This window comes from Mytilus trossulus, chromosome 10 (genome assembly GCF_036588685.1).
Source record: "Mytilus trossulus isolate FHL-02 chromosome 10, PNRI_Mtr1.1.1.hap1, whole genome shotgun sequence".
In the NCBI taxonomy this organism is placed as follows: domain Eukaryota; kingdom Metazoa; phylum Mollusca; class Bivalvia; order Mytilida; family Mytilidae; genus Mytilus; species Mytilus trossulus.
This window is the reverse complement of record NC_086382.1, coordinates 6,375,399-6,396,800: the sequence shown is the minus strand read 5'-3', so window position 1 is coordinate 6,396,800 and position 21,402 is coordinate 6,375,399. Positions and strand designations below refer to the sequence as shown.

Genomic DNA, 21,402 nt, shown 5'->3' with positions numbered 1-21,402 from the left:
TAAACGTACTCTCACTGGTCCGGACATATACCCCTGTTTGCCCATATTCTTCCATTCAATTTCCTCAAGACAGAAACATAAGGAAAGGGGATGAAGGGGAGGTGGGTGGGACCTATAATTTATGATGGTAAGTATTTATCTAATAAAATCCAAATTTACTTTAAAATTTGAATATTTTATAGCTATAAATACGTTACCATCATAAATTCTGAGTAACAGAATCTAACGTAAAGCTGAATCCCCTGTAACAGAAGAAACAGGAGGAAAGTTCAATCTTTGTGCTGAAACTATAGGTCCAAGAGAGTATAAACTCTCGGCAAAAGTAGCCAACGATTGGAGGTAGTGAGATATAAAAGAGTTCTCATTTCTCCAGAAACCTGCAGACAGTACCTCTTCTAAAGATGCACTGTTAAACAGAGCCCAGGATGTAGAGACACCCCTAACATCATGGGCTTTAACATTAAAACTATTTAAAAGTTCTGCCTTAGAAGAACCATAAGCTAAAGATCTGCATTTGCATATCCAAGTAGAAATAGTTTTAACAGAAATATCTGAGATTCCTTTTTTAATAGGAATAAAGAGTCTTGAGTTAGAAACAGAACGTAAACTACACGTTCTTTCCAGATAAATAGAAAGGATTCTTACTGGACATAAAAGTACAGAAATAGAATCGCTATGGAGTGCAGGAATCACAACTGGTTCTGCACCCTTATCTGGAATCTGATTCTTTGCCAAAAAAGCAGGATCCGTTAAAAGAGTAACAGAAGATTTATCCCTGTTAAATCGAAGGCAAGCATCAGAAATAGAGAAGGCATGGATTTCACTCCTTCTCCGTCCAGAAGCCAAAGCTAAAAGAAAACAGCATTTATAGGAAAGAAACCTTAGATCTATTGTTTCTGCTGGTTCAAAAGGAGGAAGTTTTAAAAAGGATAAAACTAGTCCAAGGTCCCACTTAGGAACTAAAGTTTTTTGTCTTGGTCCTTCAAGACTAAAACTACGAACCAAAAGAGAAATATGCTCATTGATTCCAAGATCTGGGCCACCAGAAATATGAATAGTTCTTGAGATAGCTGATCTATATCCCTTAATAGTAGAGGGACATAATCCTTTGGATTCAAAAAAAAAAACCTAGAAAGTCTGCTAATTGTTGTACAGTGACTTGGAAAGGATCAATTTCCCGCTCACTAAACCAATCTGAGAAGATTGACCATTTTGCATCATAGACAATGCTAGTGGAGTCTCTGACAGACTTTGTGAGATGCTTGGTTGCTCCTTCAGAAAAACCTCTCTTTCTGAGACTAACCCTGAGAGAAGCCAGGCGTGTAGATGAAGTTTTTCTGGATTTTGATAAAGAACCTTGCCCTTGATTTGAGACAGAAGGTCTGGTCTCAGAGGTAGAACTAGAGGACAAGCACATGATAGGCGCAGAAGGTCTGGAAACCAAGACTGTTTTGGCCATGCTGGAGCAATAACTATGATCTTGCAATTTTCCCCTGCTATTTTCTGAAGTACTGGGGAGAGAAACCTGAAAGGAGGGAAGGCGTACCCGAACATTCCTTTCCAAGATAGGCTCATTGCGTCTACCGCAAAAGATTTTGGATCTGGAACCGGAGACACAAATGTTAGAAGTTTGTGATTGAGACTGGTCGCAAACAGATCTATCTGAGGTGACCCCCAATGAAGAGTCACAGCTTTGAAAACAACTTGAAGTAGTTCCCACTCCGTGTTTACTGGAGCAAGGGATCTGGATAGAGTGTCGGCTAGAATATTGAGGTGCCCCGCAATATGTCTCACCACTAGATGAACCTGGAGTTGAAAACACAGAAGGAGAATGTCTCTGGCTATCTGATAAAGAGAAGGTGAATGAGTTCCTCCCTGATTCTTGAGATAAGCTACAACTGTTGTATTGTCCGTGGCCAGAATGACAGACTGATTCTTTAGAGACATTTGGAAATGATTCAGTGCAAACAGAACTGCTTTCATTTCCAATACATTGATATGCTCTTCCAAAAGATCTGGACTCTAGACTCCCGAGATTGTAAGCCCCTCCAGATATGCTCCCCAACCGAGGTTGGAGGCATCTGTGAATAATGTTAGACTGGGAACTTGAGGGGACAGACATAGGCCCCTCATTACATTTTCCCGTACTAACCACCATTGAAGGTGTGGAAATAAAGGCTGAGTGATTGGAATCAATGCTTCCCATTCTTGTGAAGCTGCAATCCATAACTTGTGCAGATAAAACTGAAGCGGACGAATGTGAAGTCGTCTCAATGGAATTACATCTGCCAGAGAGTTCAATAGACCCAGAAGTTGCAAGAATTGACGTGCTGTGACTGATTGAACCGTCAGGAATAAATGTATTTTCTGACATAGTTTTGTAAAGTTCTCCTCTGGTAGGAGGACTAGGCCTACACTGGTTAGGAAATGTTCTCCCAGGAAAACAAAGTCTTGAGACGGAATTATCTCTGACTTTTTCCAAGAGATAAGGAAGCCTAGGGACAGAAAACAATTGATGACCAAATCTGTCTGAACCCTCAATTTGATTGGGCAAAATTCCTTGAGAAGGGAATCGTCCAGGTAGGAATGAATCTGAATAGACAGGGAATGTAGGTGAGCTATAGCTGCCTGCATGATTTTGGTAAAAGCCAAAGGGGCTGTAGACAGGCCAAAAGGGAGAGCCTTGAACTGGAAAACTTTGTTGTTCCAAACGAAGCGAAGGTATTTCCTGTAAGTTTTGGAAATGGGAATGTGGAGATACGCGTCTGAAAGATCCAGAGAAGTAGTCCACATTCCTGGAAGGATTGAAGCCCTGATGGATCTGTTTGTTTCCATTTTGAAGTGGGGAACAATAAGAAATTTGTTCAGAATAGATAGGTCTATGACTGGCCTCATTCCTCCAGTCTTCTTTGGAACCAGAAAAAGACGGGAATAAAATCCTGGAGACAGAGTTAAGATCGACACCTCCTCTATTGCAGCTTTTTGTAACATTGTGTCCACTTCTACTGATAGAAGTTGACACTTGACTGGGTCTTGAGTATGAGACAAACTTATTGGAACTGCAGACAGAGGAGGTGGGTTCTTGAACTGAAGTGTTAATCCCCCTCGAATTATTGACAGCACATAACAGTCTGAGGTAATTTTCTTCTACTGATTTAGGAAAAAACTTAACCTCCCCCCTACTGGTATTGATTTTTGAGGAACTTGTTGTAAATTTTCCCCTGGGGAAGCTGTCAATAACGTACGAGGGGGCAATAACCTAGGTACTAGACCCAGGTTTCTTGGAACCCTTAAAACCACCAGAAGGCTTACCTGAGCTTTTTCCTGAGTTATTGGGTTTGTTCTGCGGTTTGCCGTAGTTATTCTTCCTTTTCTTAGCAGAAGAAGGAGGACCACCTGAAGCAGAAGTACTAGTAGAACTAGATGTAGCATTAACCGACCTCTTGCTATTAGTAACTTGAACACTAACTTTGACTGGAGGAGGGTTTTTGCTGAGTTCCTCTTTAACCCGCTGTAAGGGTAAACCAAACATCTTGTCAGAGAGTGGAGATTTCAGTAAAGAATATTTCAAAGGCTCAGCGATAGAAATGTTTTCAAGAAACTCTGCTCTTTTAGATAGGGTGCAATTAGCAATAGAACCCATTAAAAGCAACTGAGATGAACCTAAAGCTTTATCCAGTTGAAGTAAGAAGGATCGTACTTCTGCTGGAACAACCGAATCTTCGCTGTTAAGCAAATGTCCGGTTGCAGCTAGAAAATGTTCGGCTGTGCCAAGAACTTGAGAAGCACTACGAAGGAGATTCTCAGTCTTTGACCAAACAGGTTGAGTGAGACGAAGACCATATACTGGCTTTTTTTCCAATAAAGATGACATAGATTTGTCACAACTGGGAACAAGTCTACCCAGTGAAGAATCAAAGATATCAAAATCCTTGTACTTAACCTGATCAGAAAAGGATGACATTCCAAATCCTGAGATATTGTTATTAGCAACCTTTTCACTAGCAGAATTAGCGATACCTTCATTAATAAATTGTAAAGCAAAAGCCATATGGCCAGATTCAGGAAAAGAATTGTGAGAAGTCACAGTATCCTGAGAAATACCACAGGAAGCTTCAAAAGTTGAAGAAGGTTTCTTCGGCTTGGAAGGAGAGGCAAAAGGGATATGTGCTTCATCCCTAATCAAGGTATACACCTTATCCCTAAGATCCTTCAAGGAAGGAGGATCCTCAGTCTCCTTGGTGGGAGGTTGTTGAGCTGACTTAGAAGAAGGCTCAGGGGCCGTCTTCGATACCTTGGGAGAAGAAGAACTTTCAACATCCTCATCAGTGAGGAAAGCCCTTTCATGACTCCCAGGGGACACAGAAAGCTCGTCATCCTCCCTCTCATCACATTCTACAGACTTAGCTGGAGAAGGTTGATGAGAAGAAACTCTATTCTCCAGTAGAGTCATACGACTGGATAGAGTACTAAATTCAGCCTTGAAAGACTCACCAAAGTCCAAAAGTAACTTCTGTAAACCATCCAAAGGTGATGCATGATCAGAAACCTGAGTACCATGAGAAGAACTAGAAGCTTGAGAGTCAGGTACGGTGGTAGAAGGAGCTACTGCAGAAGTCAAAGATACTGCTACGGGTAGAGCAGGAGCTCAAGGTGGTGCAGTAGCTACCCCAGAAGGGGGACCATAGAAATTGTCCCTATAAGGCCAAAAACCAGGTTGGTTTGGCATAAACCCACCATAAGGGTAAGACTGTGGCCAAGGTGGCTGAGACAATGAGGGTAAAGGTTGTGTGCCCGTGTTGGGAAGCATATATCCACAATAGGATAATGGGGGTCTAAAACCTGGCAAGTTCAAGCCCATAGCTGTACCTGGGACAGAACTAATAGTACCCGCTGAATTAACAGGCCTAGATAAAGTATGAGTCACCGAAGTTGACGTAGGTACCCCCCCAAAATGCATGGCCGAACCTTGTGAAAGGGTCGGATAGGTAGCATTACCAGACACCGTTGTCGAAACACCGGTCAATGTACTGGTAGTTTGGGGGGGACTTAAAGGTAGTGACCCATCTAAGAGATAGTCCGAACCAGGAATACTTACATACGGACTATTCAAATTAAAGTCCATAATAAATTTTACTTTAGTAAAAAAAACACAAATAATTTGTTTAGATATTTAAACAAAACAAGGGAATATATTTCCAATAAAATACACAATATATATGAAAAGCAATTAAGCTATTCAAAAAACTAAACACTTCTCTGTTGAATCTGTAAAACTTGATGTGCACGTGTGACCGATGTCGCAGATGGAAATTGAATCGAAGAATATGGGCAAACAGGGGTATATGTCCGGACCAGTGAGAGTACGTTTATTTTTAGTTGGGATTTTCCATCTGACCTATGACGCAATTGGGGTTACACTCAGAATTTATGATGGTAACGTATTTATAGCTATAAAATTGGTCAAAATGAGTTAAATCACTGGATGATGAGTGCGTCAGTAATAAATTTGGAAGAGTGCAACTTAGTGATTGTAGAGATACGTGGCCTCTTTTTTCTTTCTCAAACTGATACATAACTTTATGGAAGTATTGAATATTTATATATTTTGTAAACTTATCTAAGTGTGTTGAAGACCCAATGGTGGTCTGGGCTATTGTCTGCTCTTTGTTAGGGTTGATATCTCTTCTGCACATTCCCAGTTTCCATTCTCATTTTTATAAACTGAAAAAAAGCCTCGTTGTCAATCCCATTTATTACCGTTTAGCCGTGTGCCTAGCATTACAACTTACCTCAGGAATCGGATGTTAAGAAGTTGTCGTTGTTGATGTGGTTTATGAGTGTTTCTTGTCTCTCGTCTGTATATAATAGACCGTTTCCTGTGTGAATGGTTATACACTAGTATTTATTTAGAGCCCTTTATATCATTATGTTTGGTGTGAGTAAAGGATCCGTGTTGAAGACCGTACCTTGACCTATAATGGTTTACTTTGATAAATTGTGACTTGGATGGAAAGTCTTCTCATTAGCACACGTACCACATCTTCCTATATATATCTTACATCTACAATCAGTACACAATTCTCCAAATTACATACAACAGTGAGACAAAAGCGACATGTTTCTTGACAAACCGGCACATGCACGTTGTGATGAGGTTAATTGAATTTTTGTTATTTCTTTATATATATATGTTTTTCAGGTCTTTCGATGCCTTTAGATCCATATCCTGTTGTGAGGAGCTATATGACAGCACATGAATCCTTCAAAATCATTCACCAAAGCCAGGGACCCGGCTTAACCGATTTGATTGTCAAACCTACATAATTAACTTTTGGGATTTATGATAGAGCTACAAAGGCAAATGTCACTCACATCAATTTCACGTGAATTTGAATTCATGTCAATCTCACGTGAAATTCAGATGAATTTCACCTCAAACGAGCTTATACGTGAAACTCACGTGAAATCAGTTTATGTGAGTTAGCATGCTCAGGTGAAAGTCATGTGATTCACACGAAATTCACATACAAAATATTTATGTAAAATTCACATGAATTTTTTAAATAGAGTTATTCAAATAATATCTAACCTTTAAAATCTAATTAAAATCATGAAAAATATCAATTTTTGTGGTTGAAAATTTGACATGGAATACATGTATAAAAAATTTAAAAGTAAGTACAATTTGTAAAAATTGATTAATAAAAAAAAAATTGTGATTAACTTTAAAAGCAACCTCACACAGGCATGCGTCAGAAAGTAGTCATCAGAATGTTGATGGTTACCTAAACAAGTCAGAACTTATCTTTGTTTAAAATACTTAGCTTTAGTTTTATCCTCTCCAATACTACAGACAAAGATTCACATACATCTCAGTGCAAATATATAAATAACCCTCACTGAAGTTTACCAATCAAATATTCGTCCATTTTTACAACCTTTAGTAACCATGTCAGCATATTCTGTAGAAAAATCAAATACAACAGGGATGTTTTTTTGGAACACCAAGGATATGTCTTTATGATTAATCATTTTTTTCTTCTATCTATATAAAAGTTTCCATGGTATTTTACTGTAGTTTTTAGATAATCTTAAATTCATGCCGAATTTCAGAGATAGGTTCCTTTTTATTATTTATTTGTTGTTATTGCTTTAAAAACTTAACATTTACTTATTACTGTACATTTCTTAAACAATTATGTCTTTGTTACTTTATCCACTTATGTTTGCGATATTTCGGTGGAAAAGCATGAGTACATACATGATCATTGGTGCATGTGCAGCTTCCCTTTTCCGCCATTGATTTCCCTGTATAAGTCATTGTAAAAGTGAAACTTTGAAAAATAATGTGCTTCTTTGATCTTCGTTTCAAATACGGAAATACTTAGCATTAGAGAAATGTTACCCTATCCATAACTACAGACACAGTTCACATACTTTTCATTGCATATTTAGCAATATTCATCACTGGAAGATAACCAATAAAAAAAGGATATATGAAACACAGGGTTAACTTTCTACTACTGTTAATACCAAGGGGAAATTTTTTTCGACCATTTTTCGTATGAAAACAGATGTGACGTACTATGATTTGGTGGTATTACAACTTCTACATATGTGCTCGTTTTAAATCAATCGACATTGGGTTTAGCTTATGCCATAAGTAAACGAACCTGTTGTACTCAATATGAAAAAGAGGAAAGGTAAAATTCATTTTAATAAGTTGGAGAAAAAATTACAAATACTTGCAAAATAAAAAAAGACGAAAAGACAAACACAAGCAAGCAACACGAATCTCAATCAAAACCAATTATAATCTTCCAAAGGGTACACAGACCCTGCTCCGCTAGTGGCACTCGTCGTGTTGCTTATGTTAGTTAGAACTATATAGTAAGTCGCATTCGGTGATGTCACAATCTCGAAAGAGCAGACGTGACAGTATATGAAAAAAGTATACCTTAAAATATAACATTTGTATATATAACTAAACAAATTCAATAACAAAAAGGTTCAATTAACTACAGGTTTTACTGTAGTTACTTTACATAAGCTTAGGTAAAGGATCAATTAATTCCATGTGAGTTTTTGCAAAATGCATATCAATATTTTTTAAACACTACAAACGAGTGGTCATGTTCAGAGGAATTGTATATCTGGTCTTGTTTACCGTTGTTTTTGGATTTCCAGGTTTTAAAAATAAAATACCCAACGGAAATAAGGTGCCGGATCCTTGTTATGGACAGACTAATCAGACATGGTGGGGTGTAGGACACGACAAGGCACCAGGAGGAGGGAAAAGATGTCAATTTGGACTGGTAAATCCTTTATTCTTCTTATAATTTTCTTTAATAATTAATTATGGATACTAATGTAAATGAAACTAGATTCTAAATCTATACATTCTAAGTTTTTGTAAAATATTGAAAACAACACGTTATTAATTTCTTGCGTCCGACGCGCTTTTCTGGATTTACCTTCATCAGGAACGCTCAAAGCCAAACATTTGAAATCCGAAGATGTACAAGTACCGAAACCGTTGAAGAGCTGTCTGTCAAAAATAACCTATAATAAATAGTCAAATTCATCTAAAGCCAACTTTGCCTGAGAGAGTTGAAACGTTAGTTTTTTAATAATTTATAAATTTATAAACGGACAAGTTTAGTAAAGTTTGTTAAATCATGTCAGTACCAAAATACTGACTACCGAGCTGATGATACCTTAGGGACTGATAGTCCACCTGCAGAGGTATCGACCCAGTGATGTAAAATATTGAAAACAACACGTTATTAATTTCTTGCGTCCGAAGCGCTTTTCTGGATTTACCTTCATCAGGAACGCTCAAAGCCAAACATTTGAAATCCGAAGATGTATAAGTACCGAAACCGTTGAAGAGCTGTCTGTCAAAAATTACCTAAAATAAATAGCCAAATTCATCTAAAGCCAACTTTGCCTGAGAGAGTTGAAACGTTAGTTTTTTAATAATTCATAAATTTATAAACGGACAAGTTTAGTAAAGTTTGTTAAATCATGTCAGTACCGAAATACTGACTACCGAGCTGATGATACCCTCGGGGACTAATAGTCCACCAGCAGAGGTATCGACCCAGTGATGTAAAAATTGAAAACAACACGTTATTAATTTCTTGCGTCCGAAGCGCTTTTCTGGATTTACCTTCATCAGGAACGCTCAAAGCCAAACATTTGAAATCCGAAGATGTATAAGTACCGAAACCGTTGAAGAGCTGTCTGTCAAAAAATACCTAAAAAAAACAGCCAAATTCATCTAAAGCCAACTTTGCCTGAGGGAGTTGAAACGTTAGTTTTTTTAATAATTTATAAATTTATAAACGGACAAGTTGAGTAAAGTTTGTTAAATCATGTCAGTACCGAAATGCTGACTACCGAGCTGATGATACCCTCGGGGACTGATAGTCCACCAGCATAGGTATCGACCCAGTGATGTAAAATATTGAAAACAACACGTTATTAATTTCTTGTGTCCGAAGCGCTTTTCTGGATTTACCTTCATCAGGAACGCTCAAAGCCAAACATTTGAAATCCGAAGATGTATCAGTACCGAAACCGTTGAAGAGCTGTAAGATGATGGACATTTGTCTTATAGTCAAGAATACCACATTTCTTTTATTTATATATTGTAAACATAACCAATATAAAAAAAATAGATTTATTTATTTGAGAAAGTTCACAATTCTTAGTCGAATAAATATAAACGTACGGGTGAGAGTTCTGCAGATATTTTGATGTTGTATCCTACTAAGCAGCAAACATGTTTACCCCTGTACACCTACCATGTGCCATAACATTTTTTATTTGTTATTTTTTATCGGCGGATCTGCCTCAAACCCCATGCAGAGGGCCATACGTTCTGACTCACATGATTTTCGTTCGATTTTCACAGTTTTTTTGGGGGTAAATTCTAGATTTAATCAATGTAAATTAATGTGATATGGTTTCCAGTACCATTTTAATCATCGAGCTGAAAATCTTTCTACAACTTCTGCGTATAATATGAATATCGTATTCTATGTATTCATTTTTTTTCGTGTGTTTTAATTATCATTGATCGATGAAAAAATAATCACATATATTTGGTTTCATGGTTTTGTAAAAAGCATGCATACAATCTATGTAAAATTTCTATTTTGTTTAATCTTTAAATTCAAGAATTCAATACATGAATTAGTAATTTCAAAAATTCACTTTGAATAAACTTTTGAATTGGAAATGATATTAACAACCCTGCTTTGTTTGTCAGAATTATCTTTAAATTGATGTATGGCAATTGACAGGACTTTAAGGCTGCTGGATTTAAATGGACCAAGGAACTGTGTCAAACAGATTCAGACCAAGATGGTCGTACGAATGGACAGGAACTTGGAGACCCAAACTGCTCGTGGACAAAAGGCGAAACTCCTAGCGCTGCTGCATCTGGTCACCCAGGTATGTAAGAAAGGGAACATTACGCGTTTAATGACATTGTTGCACTATATCCACAGGAAATGTTGATGTACTTCTTAACCAGACAGGTGTCGAATTTATTTTAGTATACAACAATATCACTTTATTAATCAATTGATGCATCTAAAACGCTTTTCATCTTTAATCTTCTCAAGTAACACTCAGACCCAGATACAATTTGAAAATAAAGTATGTTTAAGTACCCAAACACATGAAGAACTTAATGATCAACAGAGAAAAAAAGGTTAATTAAATTCATCCAGAGTCAAAGTTGCCTAAGGTAGTTCAACTCTTAATTTCTCAATAATTTCTTAATTTATCAACAGAGATTCCAAAGCAAGGCATTTTATAAATCATGTCAGTACAAAAGCACTGACTATGAACCTGGTGATAAATGCGTAGTGTTTGTAAGGGAAATATAAGTAACAGTTTGATATATATTTTAATATAAATTTAAAGGCTGGGTATATTACAAGGTAAATGAATAACATCGCGGTGGTATAACAATGTAATATTTACTATGAACAAACTTATTTTATTTATTTAATTTTAGGTATTTGTGAACCCCTGAGTGATTCCAAATGTGTAATAGTAAATAAAGATATACTATGTCCATCGACCAATAGAACATGATGCTTATTTGGCCATTGTGTGTAGCAGCTACCTCGTAATGGAAAATGCAGTTTTCTTTGTGTAGCATTTTTTTTTGTGAGATCAAATATAAAGAAAAGTTTAATAAAAAAAAGTTGTTTCTTCTAATTTCGAATTCATTGCTTTTCGCCACCCTGGACGATTTCGATTAACAACAAATACGATCTCGTCCATTTGCATGTGATATACATTCTTTATATCTTATTTGTTTTTTGCAGATCTTTTTGAAATATTGAATTGGCATCACTGATGAGAGCTACTTGTTTTGTTAAAAGTGCAAATATTGCTGAACTTTTAGGAATCAATTTCTCACAGACATAAGTATCAATCAGCTCATATCCAATAGGTTTAGTGTAAAGACGCCATTAACAGTCAGTCAAAAGCATGACATTGTGCAATGCCAGGAAATCATTACATACTATCTACAAACTGTAGGAACAAACGTTATAATGAGTATATATAGCAATATATATTAAGAAGATGTGGTATGAGTGTCAATGAGTCAAAAAATCACATAGTAAACTAATACAGGCAAAAGAATAGTCTTCAACACGGAGCATAAACTCACACCGAACAACAAGCTATAAAGGGAGTTATTTGGTTTATAAAAAAAAGTGCCGATGAAAACAATATTCTCAGATATTGGTATTGAAATGGCATCTTTTTAGAATGTGCGTTATGAAAATGTCTGTTTACGCCACTGTCGAGGTTACTGTGTCATTGACATAATTATACGCTTCTCCTTTCAATTAGTTCCACAAAAATTATGCTAGAATAAAAATAAAATTATTTAGCTAAAATCAATAATCAGCTGACTCATTTGCTTATCATCCACAAGTAAGAAAGATTTTGATAGAGTAGATGAAAAGCGCAGGCCTTACCAAAAACAGATGTTCATTTGTAACTCGCAACATTTTTTGTATAAGACAGAATGATGGACTCTTTGTGGTTATTGTCGTTCGATCTTTCAACATGTTCAATATTCGATTATTTTTTTTTTTTATTAATTATCTAAATGAGGTGAATTTGCAGTTTTCCATTCAAAATGCAAAACTTTTAAGGCGTTTATGAAAATATCAACGAAACAATTTGTACTGATATCTGACTGTTTAATGTCGCCTTATTATCTAATTAATTTTATGTTCTATATGTTTGATTTTAAAAACAAGAGGTAAAAAAGCATTCACATAAACAGCACAAAAAAAGTGACGGTAATAATAATACATTACGATTGATTACATACATTTATACATTGCTCAACAATACGATATCAACTGAAACTTAAAAAAAAAAAAATAACAATGAAAATCAAAATTGACAATCAAACATAAAATAAATAAAAAAATCAAATAAACAAAACCAGTTATTTTAGTAGTACAAGAGTGCACACGCTGAAATGTCTCGCCTTCTTCACTAATCATTGACTTTTATGATAGTCCTTAATATAAAGCTCTATTACAACTGTCACATAAACCTTTACATTAACCAAGAAAACTAAATAAAACATTGACTAATGAACCATGAAAATGAGGTCAAGGTCAGATGAACCATGCCAGGCAAACATATACAGCTAACAATTATTTCATACAACAAATATAGTTGACCTATTGCTTATAGTTTTAAAAGAAAAACAGACCAAAACACAAATAATTAACACTGATCAATGAACCGTGAAAATGAGGTCAAGGTCAAATAAAACCTACGCGACTGATATATAGATCATAAAAGATTTCCGTACACAAAATATAGTTGACCTATTGCATATAGAATTAGAAAAAAAAGACCAAAACTCAAAAACTTAACTGTAACGGCTGAACCATGAACATGAGGTCAATGTCTGATGACACCTGTCAGTTGAACATGTACACCTTACAGTCGAATATTCTAGACCTATTGCTCATAGTATCTGAGATATGGACTTGACCAGCTAAACTTTTACCTTGTTCACTGATTAATGAAATGAGGTCAAGGTAACAAATATAGTTATCCTATTACTTATAATGAGAGAGAATTTAACGTTACAAATAATCTTAACTTTTTTTCAAGTAGTTACTGAACCATGAAAACGAGGTCAAGGACATTGGACATGTGACTATCAGAAACGTCGTAAAATGAGGCATCCATGTACAAATTATTAAGCATCCAGGTCTTCCACCTTATAAAACACAGAGATTTTAAGAGGTTATGGCCTTTTTTAACATTTTTGGATTCGAGCCAAAATCTTTGAAGAGCTGTATGTCAAAAGTACCTAAAATAAATAGCCAAATTCATCTAATTTCAGTTAAGTTTGTTAAATCATGTCAGTACCGAAGCACTGACTTCTGAGCTGATGATACCCTCGGGGACTGTTAGTCCACTGGCAAAGGTATCGACCCAGTGATGTGAAAAATGGAAAGCAACACGTTGATTAATTTATTGCGGCAAATTAGTTACTTCGAAAAGTGAAGAAACCCATGATACGCTTAATCATTTGTAACATATATTGATACATTGTCGAACAATCCTATAGCTACGGAAATTTAAAGTTGAAACGAATACAGCCATACGATCTTGCCAATAATGAGTAAATACACGTGATTTTGTTCAAATTTAAAATAATAATGTACCGAGTTTGTTGCCCTGATAAATAGGATCATGTTTGTATAAATCTAGTTATCTTATAATACTGTTCCAATAAAGGTTACAAGCTAATTACATACAAAGGACAAGTTTATGCATTGTTTTCAGTCATTAGCAGTGCTTCGGTCATTAATTCAAATTTGTTTCTCAACGTTCTAAAATTGTCCTCATCGTTTTGTCTCGTAGACCAATCAGCTATCGTGACGTATTCATTCCATCTGAGTGGGCGTGGGATGTTCACATCATTGAATTTTATTATCAAAATTCTTCGAGGGTTTCGTCGTTGCTCATAGATCTGGGGTAGAATCAAATCAGACAAAATAAAATTATTGCTCCATGGATCATTTTCGAAATCCGTAGTTGCGACGACCACATACATTACTGACGAAACAACTGCTTGAGAATAGCCATTTATATTAGATTGTCCACCGTTTATATCATTTTGTGGAAAAAGGACAGAAATTCCTAGATTCTCGAAGAAAGGAAATAGACTTTTCACTACAAAATCATAGTTATTATCACTGGCGATAATCATAATGTCATGAGTAACGTTTTCATCAACAACAAAATTTCCAATATTTGTCCGAGAAATACATGTATGCAATTTGTCGCAAAATGCACGGGAAAATTTCGGTTTCAATATTATCTTAGCCAAATGACGGACAATAACGTTGCAATAAACCTTGGTAACAACCCCTATAAATATAGGAATTACGGTCCAAGTTATAATTAATATGAGTCTTTGCAATTTGTTATTAATGCCATTATAAAAACGTAGATCATCGACAAAATATTTCCAAGGATCTCTCCAATTATTGTTCTCATCATTTATTGCTTTTTTGACATCTTTTTGTAATTCGTTATACTTATTCGCCTCAAAATGAGTGAGTCCCCTTGGCAGGATTACTAATGTATATGGTAATTTGATCTCAGACATAACTAACTTTTTACTTAAAGCGTTATACTGACTCTTTAGAATACTGTAGGTATGTAAGCCATAACTATGTTCGCAAACGCATGAATAAGATGTTGCCATTTGGCTCATGGAAATGTCATTGAGACGAGCAGAAACGGAGTAAGAATTCAACGTCATGTCTTTAATACACGGTTCTTTATTGAATACATTTCTTATTTTATCAAGATTAAACAACGCATGTATCATTGGCCCACAGCCCTTGTCAATGTCAGAACATTCCGCATTCTTATCACCGGTTATATCCTCATTCTCAAAACGTAAGACATTATGGAATACAAAATGTTCATCAGTTTCGGAAAAACTATAAAACGGCAATGCAGTTAAAGATACAATGTACCCTAGCGGTACTTGAACATACTTAAATATTTCTTTTTGCTTGTTGATAATGAATGATCCGAACTTCACTTTCAATATTCTGTCTGTGAATGTTTTTAAAAGTCCCCACAAAGTTATCTCATGGTTAAAATTTTCACGTGTTAGGCCATTGATTTGAAGTGTCAGTTCTGATGTATTGATGTGATTTATTTTGGCTGGTACATCAATGGAACCAGTTGTTAAGCCTTTATCGAGATTCCATCGGAAATGATTGAAGACTGAAAAACTCACGAAATTAGTTTCGTTACCCTCTTTCATTGTAACAAGTCCATTAGTGTTATTAATTTGACAGGTGATTTCAACATCTTCACCTTCAACTCTATAATAAATGCTTCTACATACTGGAAGTTTATCCCCATCGAATGTTGCATCAAATCCTGTGGATGTCCACGAATGACTGTTATTTTGACGGTATTTTTCCCAGCAAATATTTCTTTCAAACGGTTTCTGAGATTCCAAAACATAATCTTTATCCCGAAAAATATCCGTAACTCTACATATATTGAAAGATTATCAAAGTTGGTACGCACAAGGAAATCTAAGTGTCCATAGAAAATGTAAATTGTTACTAAAAAGAAAAGGTAAGAAAGGATGACTGCATTCACAAGATATAGGACTACGTATCCAATTATTCCGGTTGTCTCAAATCGAAACGACCATCTTTGAAATAAAATTACAAAAAATCTAATTACAAACCGTGCACAGTATACACTGAGGGAAGAAAACATTGGCAAAAGTAAAAGTGTAATGTCATTGTAGTGCTCACATGTTGTGCCAAAATACGACGCCTTTAATTTTTCAGGTTTTAAATATATAAGCTGAAAAGGGATAACAAGAATTGGTAATATGTAGCGAAATGCGAATCTTGTTTGCACTGGTACCAATATTGATATAAGAACCGATGTGATCTGACAAATCAATATTATTAAATTAAGGTCTAGTATTGTATTGAAATCATGAAAAACCGCAAATGGTACAATACTACAAACAGTCGCGGAAATAAAATATTTTAAAATATTAATGTGTGCAGCATGAACCCTACTATTTCTGTCAACTGTATTATGGACTGATGATAACAGATTTACAGGCATTGTTACTCGTTAAATAGGGCTTTCGTGATATTATCTAGGATAAATGCGGTGTCCCAAAGTCCACTTTAATGTTTCCTAGCTCCATCTCCTACTTAAATTCGATTAGCTTCATCTCTTTGGCTTGATAACTATCTGAAAAATGTAAAAATAACAACAATGTATGGCGTCAATAAATAAGTGTCTCAATGTCTCATCTCGAATATCGCAAAATCTTTCCAAAGCGTTCAAGTTGTTAAAGGAATGATTAGAAACACTAAATATAAACAAAATATTTGGTTGATATATTGTAAGATTTAAACAAACGTAAGATATATGATTTATTTGGTTCAATCCTTAATGAAAGTGAAATAGTGAATACATAATTTGCCTTTAGCAGCCAGTTTGGTTCAATTTGATCAAAATAAGCTTATTAACATCGCTGATGAATTAACCATCTTCAAGTGAATTATTCGACCTGATTGAATATGTAATCGTTTGATCTTCGATTAAACTCCCTATATTTACGATGTATATTGTTTCCGCATAAACAATGCGTGTTCAGCCATTAAAGAAAAGTATGTAAACATTGAAAGTGAAACTTAAGTAAACCATTTTGATGACTAATTCGATCAAAATAAACTCATCTTAATTAGACTAAAACAATGATTAACATTTTAACCTATAATATGAAACCAAACAGACAATAGATATCCAATTGCAAGTGTCATCTATCTATTTACATCTATATATTTATATAGGGTTATATGACCGTCGGCAGTCTTCGGAGGCCACCTCAATGGTTGATTAGATGGCGTGTAGACTAAAATACACAAGAAAATTAATTCAGATACATTTAAGTGATATATGCATTGTAAATTGTTTTTGAAAACTATATATAATTTGGATAAACGTTTTGGTATGTTATTGATTAAAAATATGTGAATTTGAGTCCAATCGATGAACATGACTTTGACAGCTAATGTCCCTTTGTCGTATTTGAAGTTATGTTGATAAATGCACTAACAGCTATAAAACAGGCAAATATTACCTTATATGGTCATAACAGTGGTCTCGTAATAACTTGGATCAAATGCAAGATATCGTTGGTTAGATTCCTTGTCAGATAAAAGCAAAGACTTGAAAGCTTGTAGTTGCCTCTTTCTCTTAAAAACAAGCCACATTGAAGAGTAAGCGTACTCAATTTTCGGTGTGAGTGACACAGTTTGTTAGCGACAAATGCTTATGTTACAGGCATTTACGTAATTTAGAAATTTTGTAAATGGCTGAATTTGCAGACAATTAACAACATGCATAACCTTGATATGGTATCTAACATAAATATGAATTTTAAAAAAACCCAATAGATTCAACAAATCGCATGTTTAGTTTAAGATAGGTTTAAAAAGTATCATTGAGATATAATCAAAACACTACATATTAAAAAGAAAATACATAATGATACAGTATAAATAAGTTTATCATTCACATGTCTAAATTGCAAACAACGATCAAACCTATGATTCGAAAAAAAGCGCAATTTTTAAGTTTATTATTCCTATACATGTACCATCTGGGAAAATTTATGTGTCTGTAATTGTATTTTTTTAATGGTAAAAAATTACTTAAGTTTATATTTCAGATATTTATTTCATAATCTTCTTGAAATGATAAAAGAAGTCCAAATCTACGTACGCAAGTGGACTCCTTTGCTTCGTTATATAAATTTTCGGAATCAATTGTTCCCAAATTAAACGGTAACGAGAGTGAAACATGCAACATGGATAGAAGATATTATAGGTATAGTGTACGTCAATTAGAAAACAACTCTGTTTTAATAACAGATCATGACAAATGCAATACATCAGTACAACCTTTTACTCGCGGGGAGTCAGTTCTATATCATAACATCGGAAAATGAATCTAAAATTGACCCAGTTTAACAACTGGTAATATTTTAATATGCATATTTTTTTAATGACGTCCATGTTTTATAGTTGAGCTATTTCTAGAGTGACCTTACAAGAAACAAGGAAGTCTTCTCCAAATTGATAAAATTCGACGACTTGTATTAGCTAGGTCTTTTCACTATTCCTTTGAGAACCGTTCTACATGTCATATAATTAATAGCCTTAATGTACCAATAATTTGAACCGAATGTTAGATAATGATCAATATTTCAACACAAAACACTTACCTTTTGTTAATGTATGTGATGATATGCAAATAGCGGGTTTTTTGTAATAAGAGTAATATGAAATGATTTTAAATCCCAATGGAGCTTACGTCATCAACACTCGTAGTTTTATTATTAGATGATTTATTAGAGAAACCAAAATTCTACAAAACTATATTTTTTTTTTATCTGGCAAACCATTCAAGAGTATTTCCAGTACAGTAAGCAGTGGCAACGACGTAAAAAAAAACCACAATGAATGTAGCCATATTAGATTGACTGGCTTGGAACAGGATATATTGTTTACTGAAATTTACTTTATTAAAAACAGACTTTAAAAAGATTAAGTTTATGTATGAATGTGATTTGACCAATCCATGTCCAGGCTTGAATATACTCTTGTTCCGTTCTAAATATACCATCTCTAATTCGGAAACGTAGTCCTTTCCGGCATTAACAAGTCTTCGATCATTGACTTAAATTTGTTTTTTCAATGTTCTAAAGTTATCCTGATTAGTTCGTCTGGTTGACAAATCAGTTATTGTCACATGTTCATACCATCTAAGTGGGCGTGGAATGTTCACATCGTTAAATTTTATTATCAATATTCTGTGTTGTTTATATTGTTGCTCATACATATGGGGTAAAATCATATTGGACTACACAGTTATTGTTCCATGGATAATTTTCAAAACCTGATGTCCCGACAACCACATAGATCTTTGAAGAGACAACTGCTTGCGAAAAACCATTTTTTTTGTATCGTTCACCATTAATATCAGTCTGTGGTAATATACAAGACAATCCTAGATCACTAAAGTAAGGAATTAGATTGTGTACAGCAAAATCATAATCATCATCACTGGCAACTATCATAATGTCGTGTGTAACGTTACCATCAACAACAATTTGCAATTGAATTTGAAATATGCAATTCAGCGTACAATTGCAGTGGAAATCTGGGTTTTAAGATTATCCTAGCTAGATTATTAACAAAAACTTTGCAGTAAACTTTGATTAAAATCCCTAGGATCATTATAATATCAGCTTTAATTATGATCACAATGATGTATTCTGTTTTGAAAATTATGAAATAGTAAAAGTGTTGGTCATCGACATAATATCGCCAAATATATCTCCAGTTATTTTTCTTTTCATCTATCGCTTTTCGTACGTCCTTTTGCAATTCTTTATACTTATCCGTGGCAAAATATGTGAGTCCTCTTGGTAAAACAAGGAGCGTGTATGGTGATATAAATTCCGAAATGACTACTTGAAGGGTTAAAGAGAGGTATAAGACTACCAGCAGTTACTGACATGCCAGCTCCAGACCTCAATTAAACTGATTGAAAGATAACTCTTCATCATATGAAAATCAAGAGCAATGGTTTTGCAGTGCGTGTATTTCGGTGCAAGATGCAAAAGACTCATCAGTAACGCTCGAATAAAATGTGTTAAAAAGGCCAAATAAAGTACGAAGTTGAGAAGCATTGAGGACAAAAAATTCCTAAACGTTTAGCCAAATACAGATACGGTAATCTATTCCTGAGGTAGAAAAGCCTTAGTATTTTAAAAATTTAAAATTTTGTTTACAGTTAATTCATAATTATGAACATATCAATGATAAATCAAGTCAACACAAAAATGTTGACTACTGGTACCCTCAAAGAAATAAATCTCCACTAGCAGTGGCATCGACCCAGTGGTTGTAAATAAACACTTCATTGATATCAGGATTAAAATTTTATATTTACGCCGGATGCGCGTTTCATCTACAAAAGACTCATTAGTGATACTCGAATAAAAAAAGGTTAAAAAGGCAACATAAATAACGAAGTTGAAGAAGTATTGAGGACCAAAAATTCCTAACCGTTTTGCCAAATACAGCTAAGGTAATCTATTCCTGAGGTAGAAAAGCCTCAGTATTTTACAAATTCGAATTTTTGTTAACAGTTTATTTATAATTATGAACATATAATTTATCAATGATAAATCAAGTCAACACAGAAAAGTGTTGACTTCTAGCTGCTCGTAAATAATAAAATTGAGAAAGGAAATGGTGAATATGTCACAGCGACAACCACCCGCAGTGGCGGATCCAGGAATTTTCATAAGTATGGGCCCACTGACTGACCTAAGAGGGGGCCCGCTCCAGTCACGCTTCAGTGATTCCCTATATAAGCAACCAAATTTTTTCCCAAAAAGGGGGGGCCCGGGCCCCCTGCCCCCCCCTAAATCCGCCCCTGACCTGACCATAGAGCAGACAAAAACCCATTAGTGACGCTCGAATTCAAAGCACTTTGACACACATTAAACGATGTACTTCGGCTTCAAAACGTGTGTTGTAAAATTTGTTGATTAATATGCAAGGCTATTCTGAATGAATTAATCTACAAAGCGAGAACACTTTCCACTTTCATCAGCTAAGAGACAGCTAGCTTTTTTTTCAAAAAGCTATTACTTGTCAGGAATATATAATTATACAACCTTGCTTTCACGGTGTTCGGAATACGCATTCCCGATGGAGGTAAATCAAGAAAAGCGATGATTCGGACGCACGATAGAAATGCTAGTTGGATTTCTATTTTATATCAGGTTTTACTGTAATTGCTGTGTAGCACATGTTAACAAAGTAGCAGATTATATCCCCGAGCTTACATCATACATAAACATACTTAGTGTAAACTTAGTTATGTTTTATATTAATACGACATAACTTTTTTTGTGGAAATTCTGATTACCATATTATATATATATCGATATTCTCCTAGTACATTTAGCTTAATATTCAGTCGATTATGAAATAAAATCATTCGGAGATTTTCTAACTTTCAATTTTTCTATTTTATAGCTGACTATGCGGTATGGGCTCTGCTCATTGTTGAAGGCAGTATGGTGGCCTATAGTTGTTAATTTCTTTGTTATTTTGGTCTCTTGTGGAGAGTTGTCTCATTGACAATTATACCAAATCTTCTTTTTTATACAATTTAAACAGTAAACGTTGAATTATTTGTATAGTATATTATTACTTTTGGGTATGCTTATCCATTTATAAA

General features: G+C 34.9%; 1 protein-coding gene across 1 annotated transcript; it reads left to right on the top strand.

The window, feature by feature from the left end:
* Positions 1-8,130: 8,130 nt before the first annotated feature.
* Positions 8,131-11,340, top strand: LOC134686004 (temptin-like). The gene is made up of 3 exons (XM_063545708.1): positions 8,131-8,318; positions 10,314-10,464; positions 11,036-11,340. The coding sequence occupies exons 1-3, from the start codon at positions 8,136-8,138 to the stop codon at positions 11,113-11,115; spliced, it is 414 nt and encodes a 137-aa protein (XP_063401778.1). The 5' UTR covers positions 8,131-8,135; the 3' UTR covers positions 11,116-11,340.
* Positions 11,341-21,402: the final 10,062 nt, after the last annotated feature.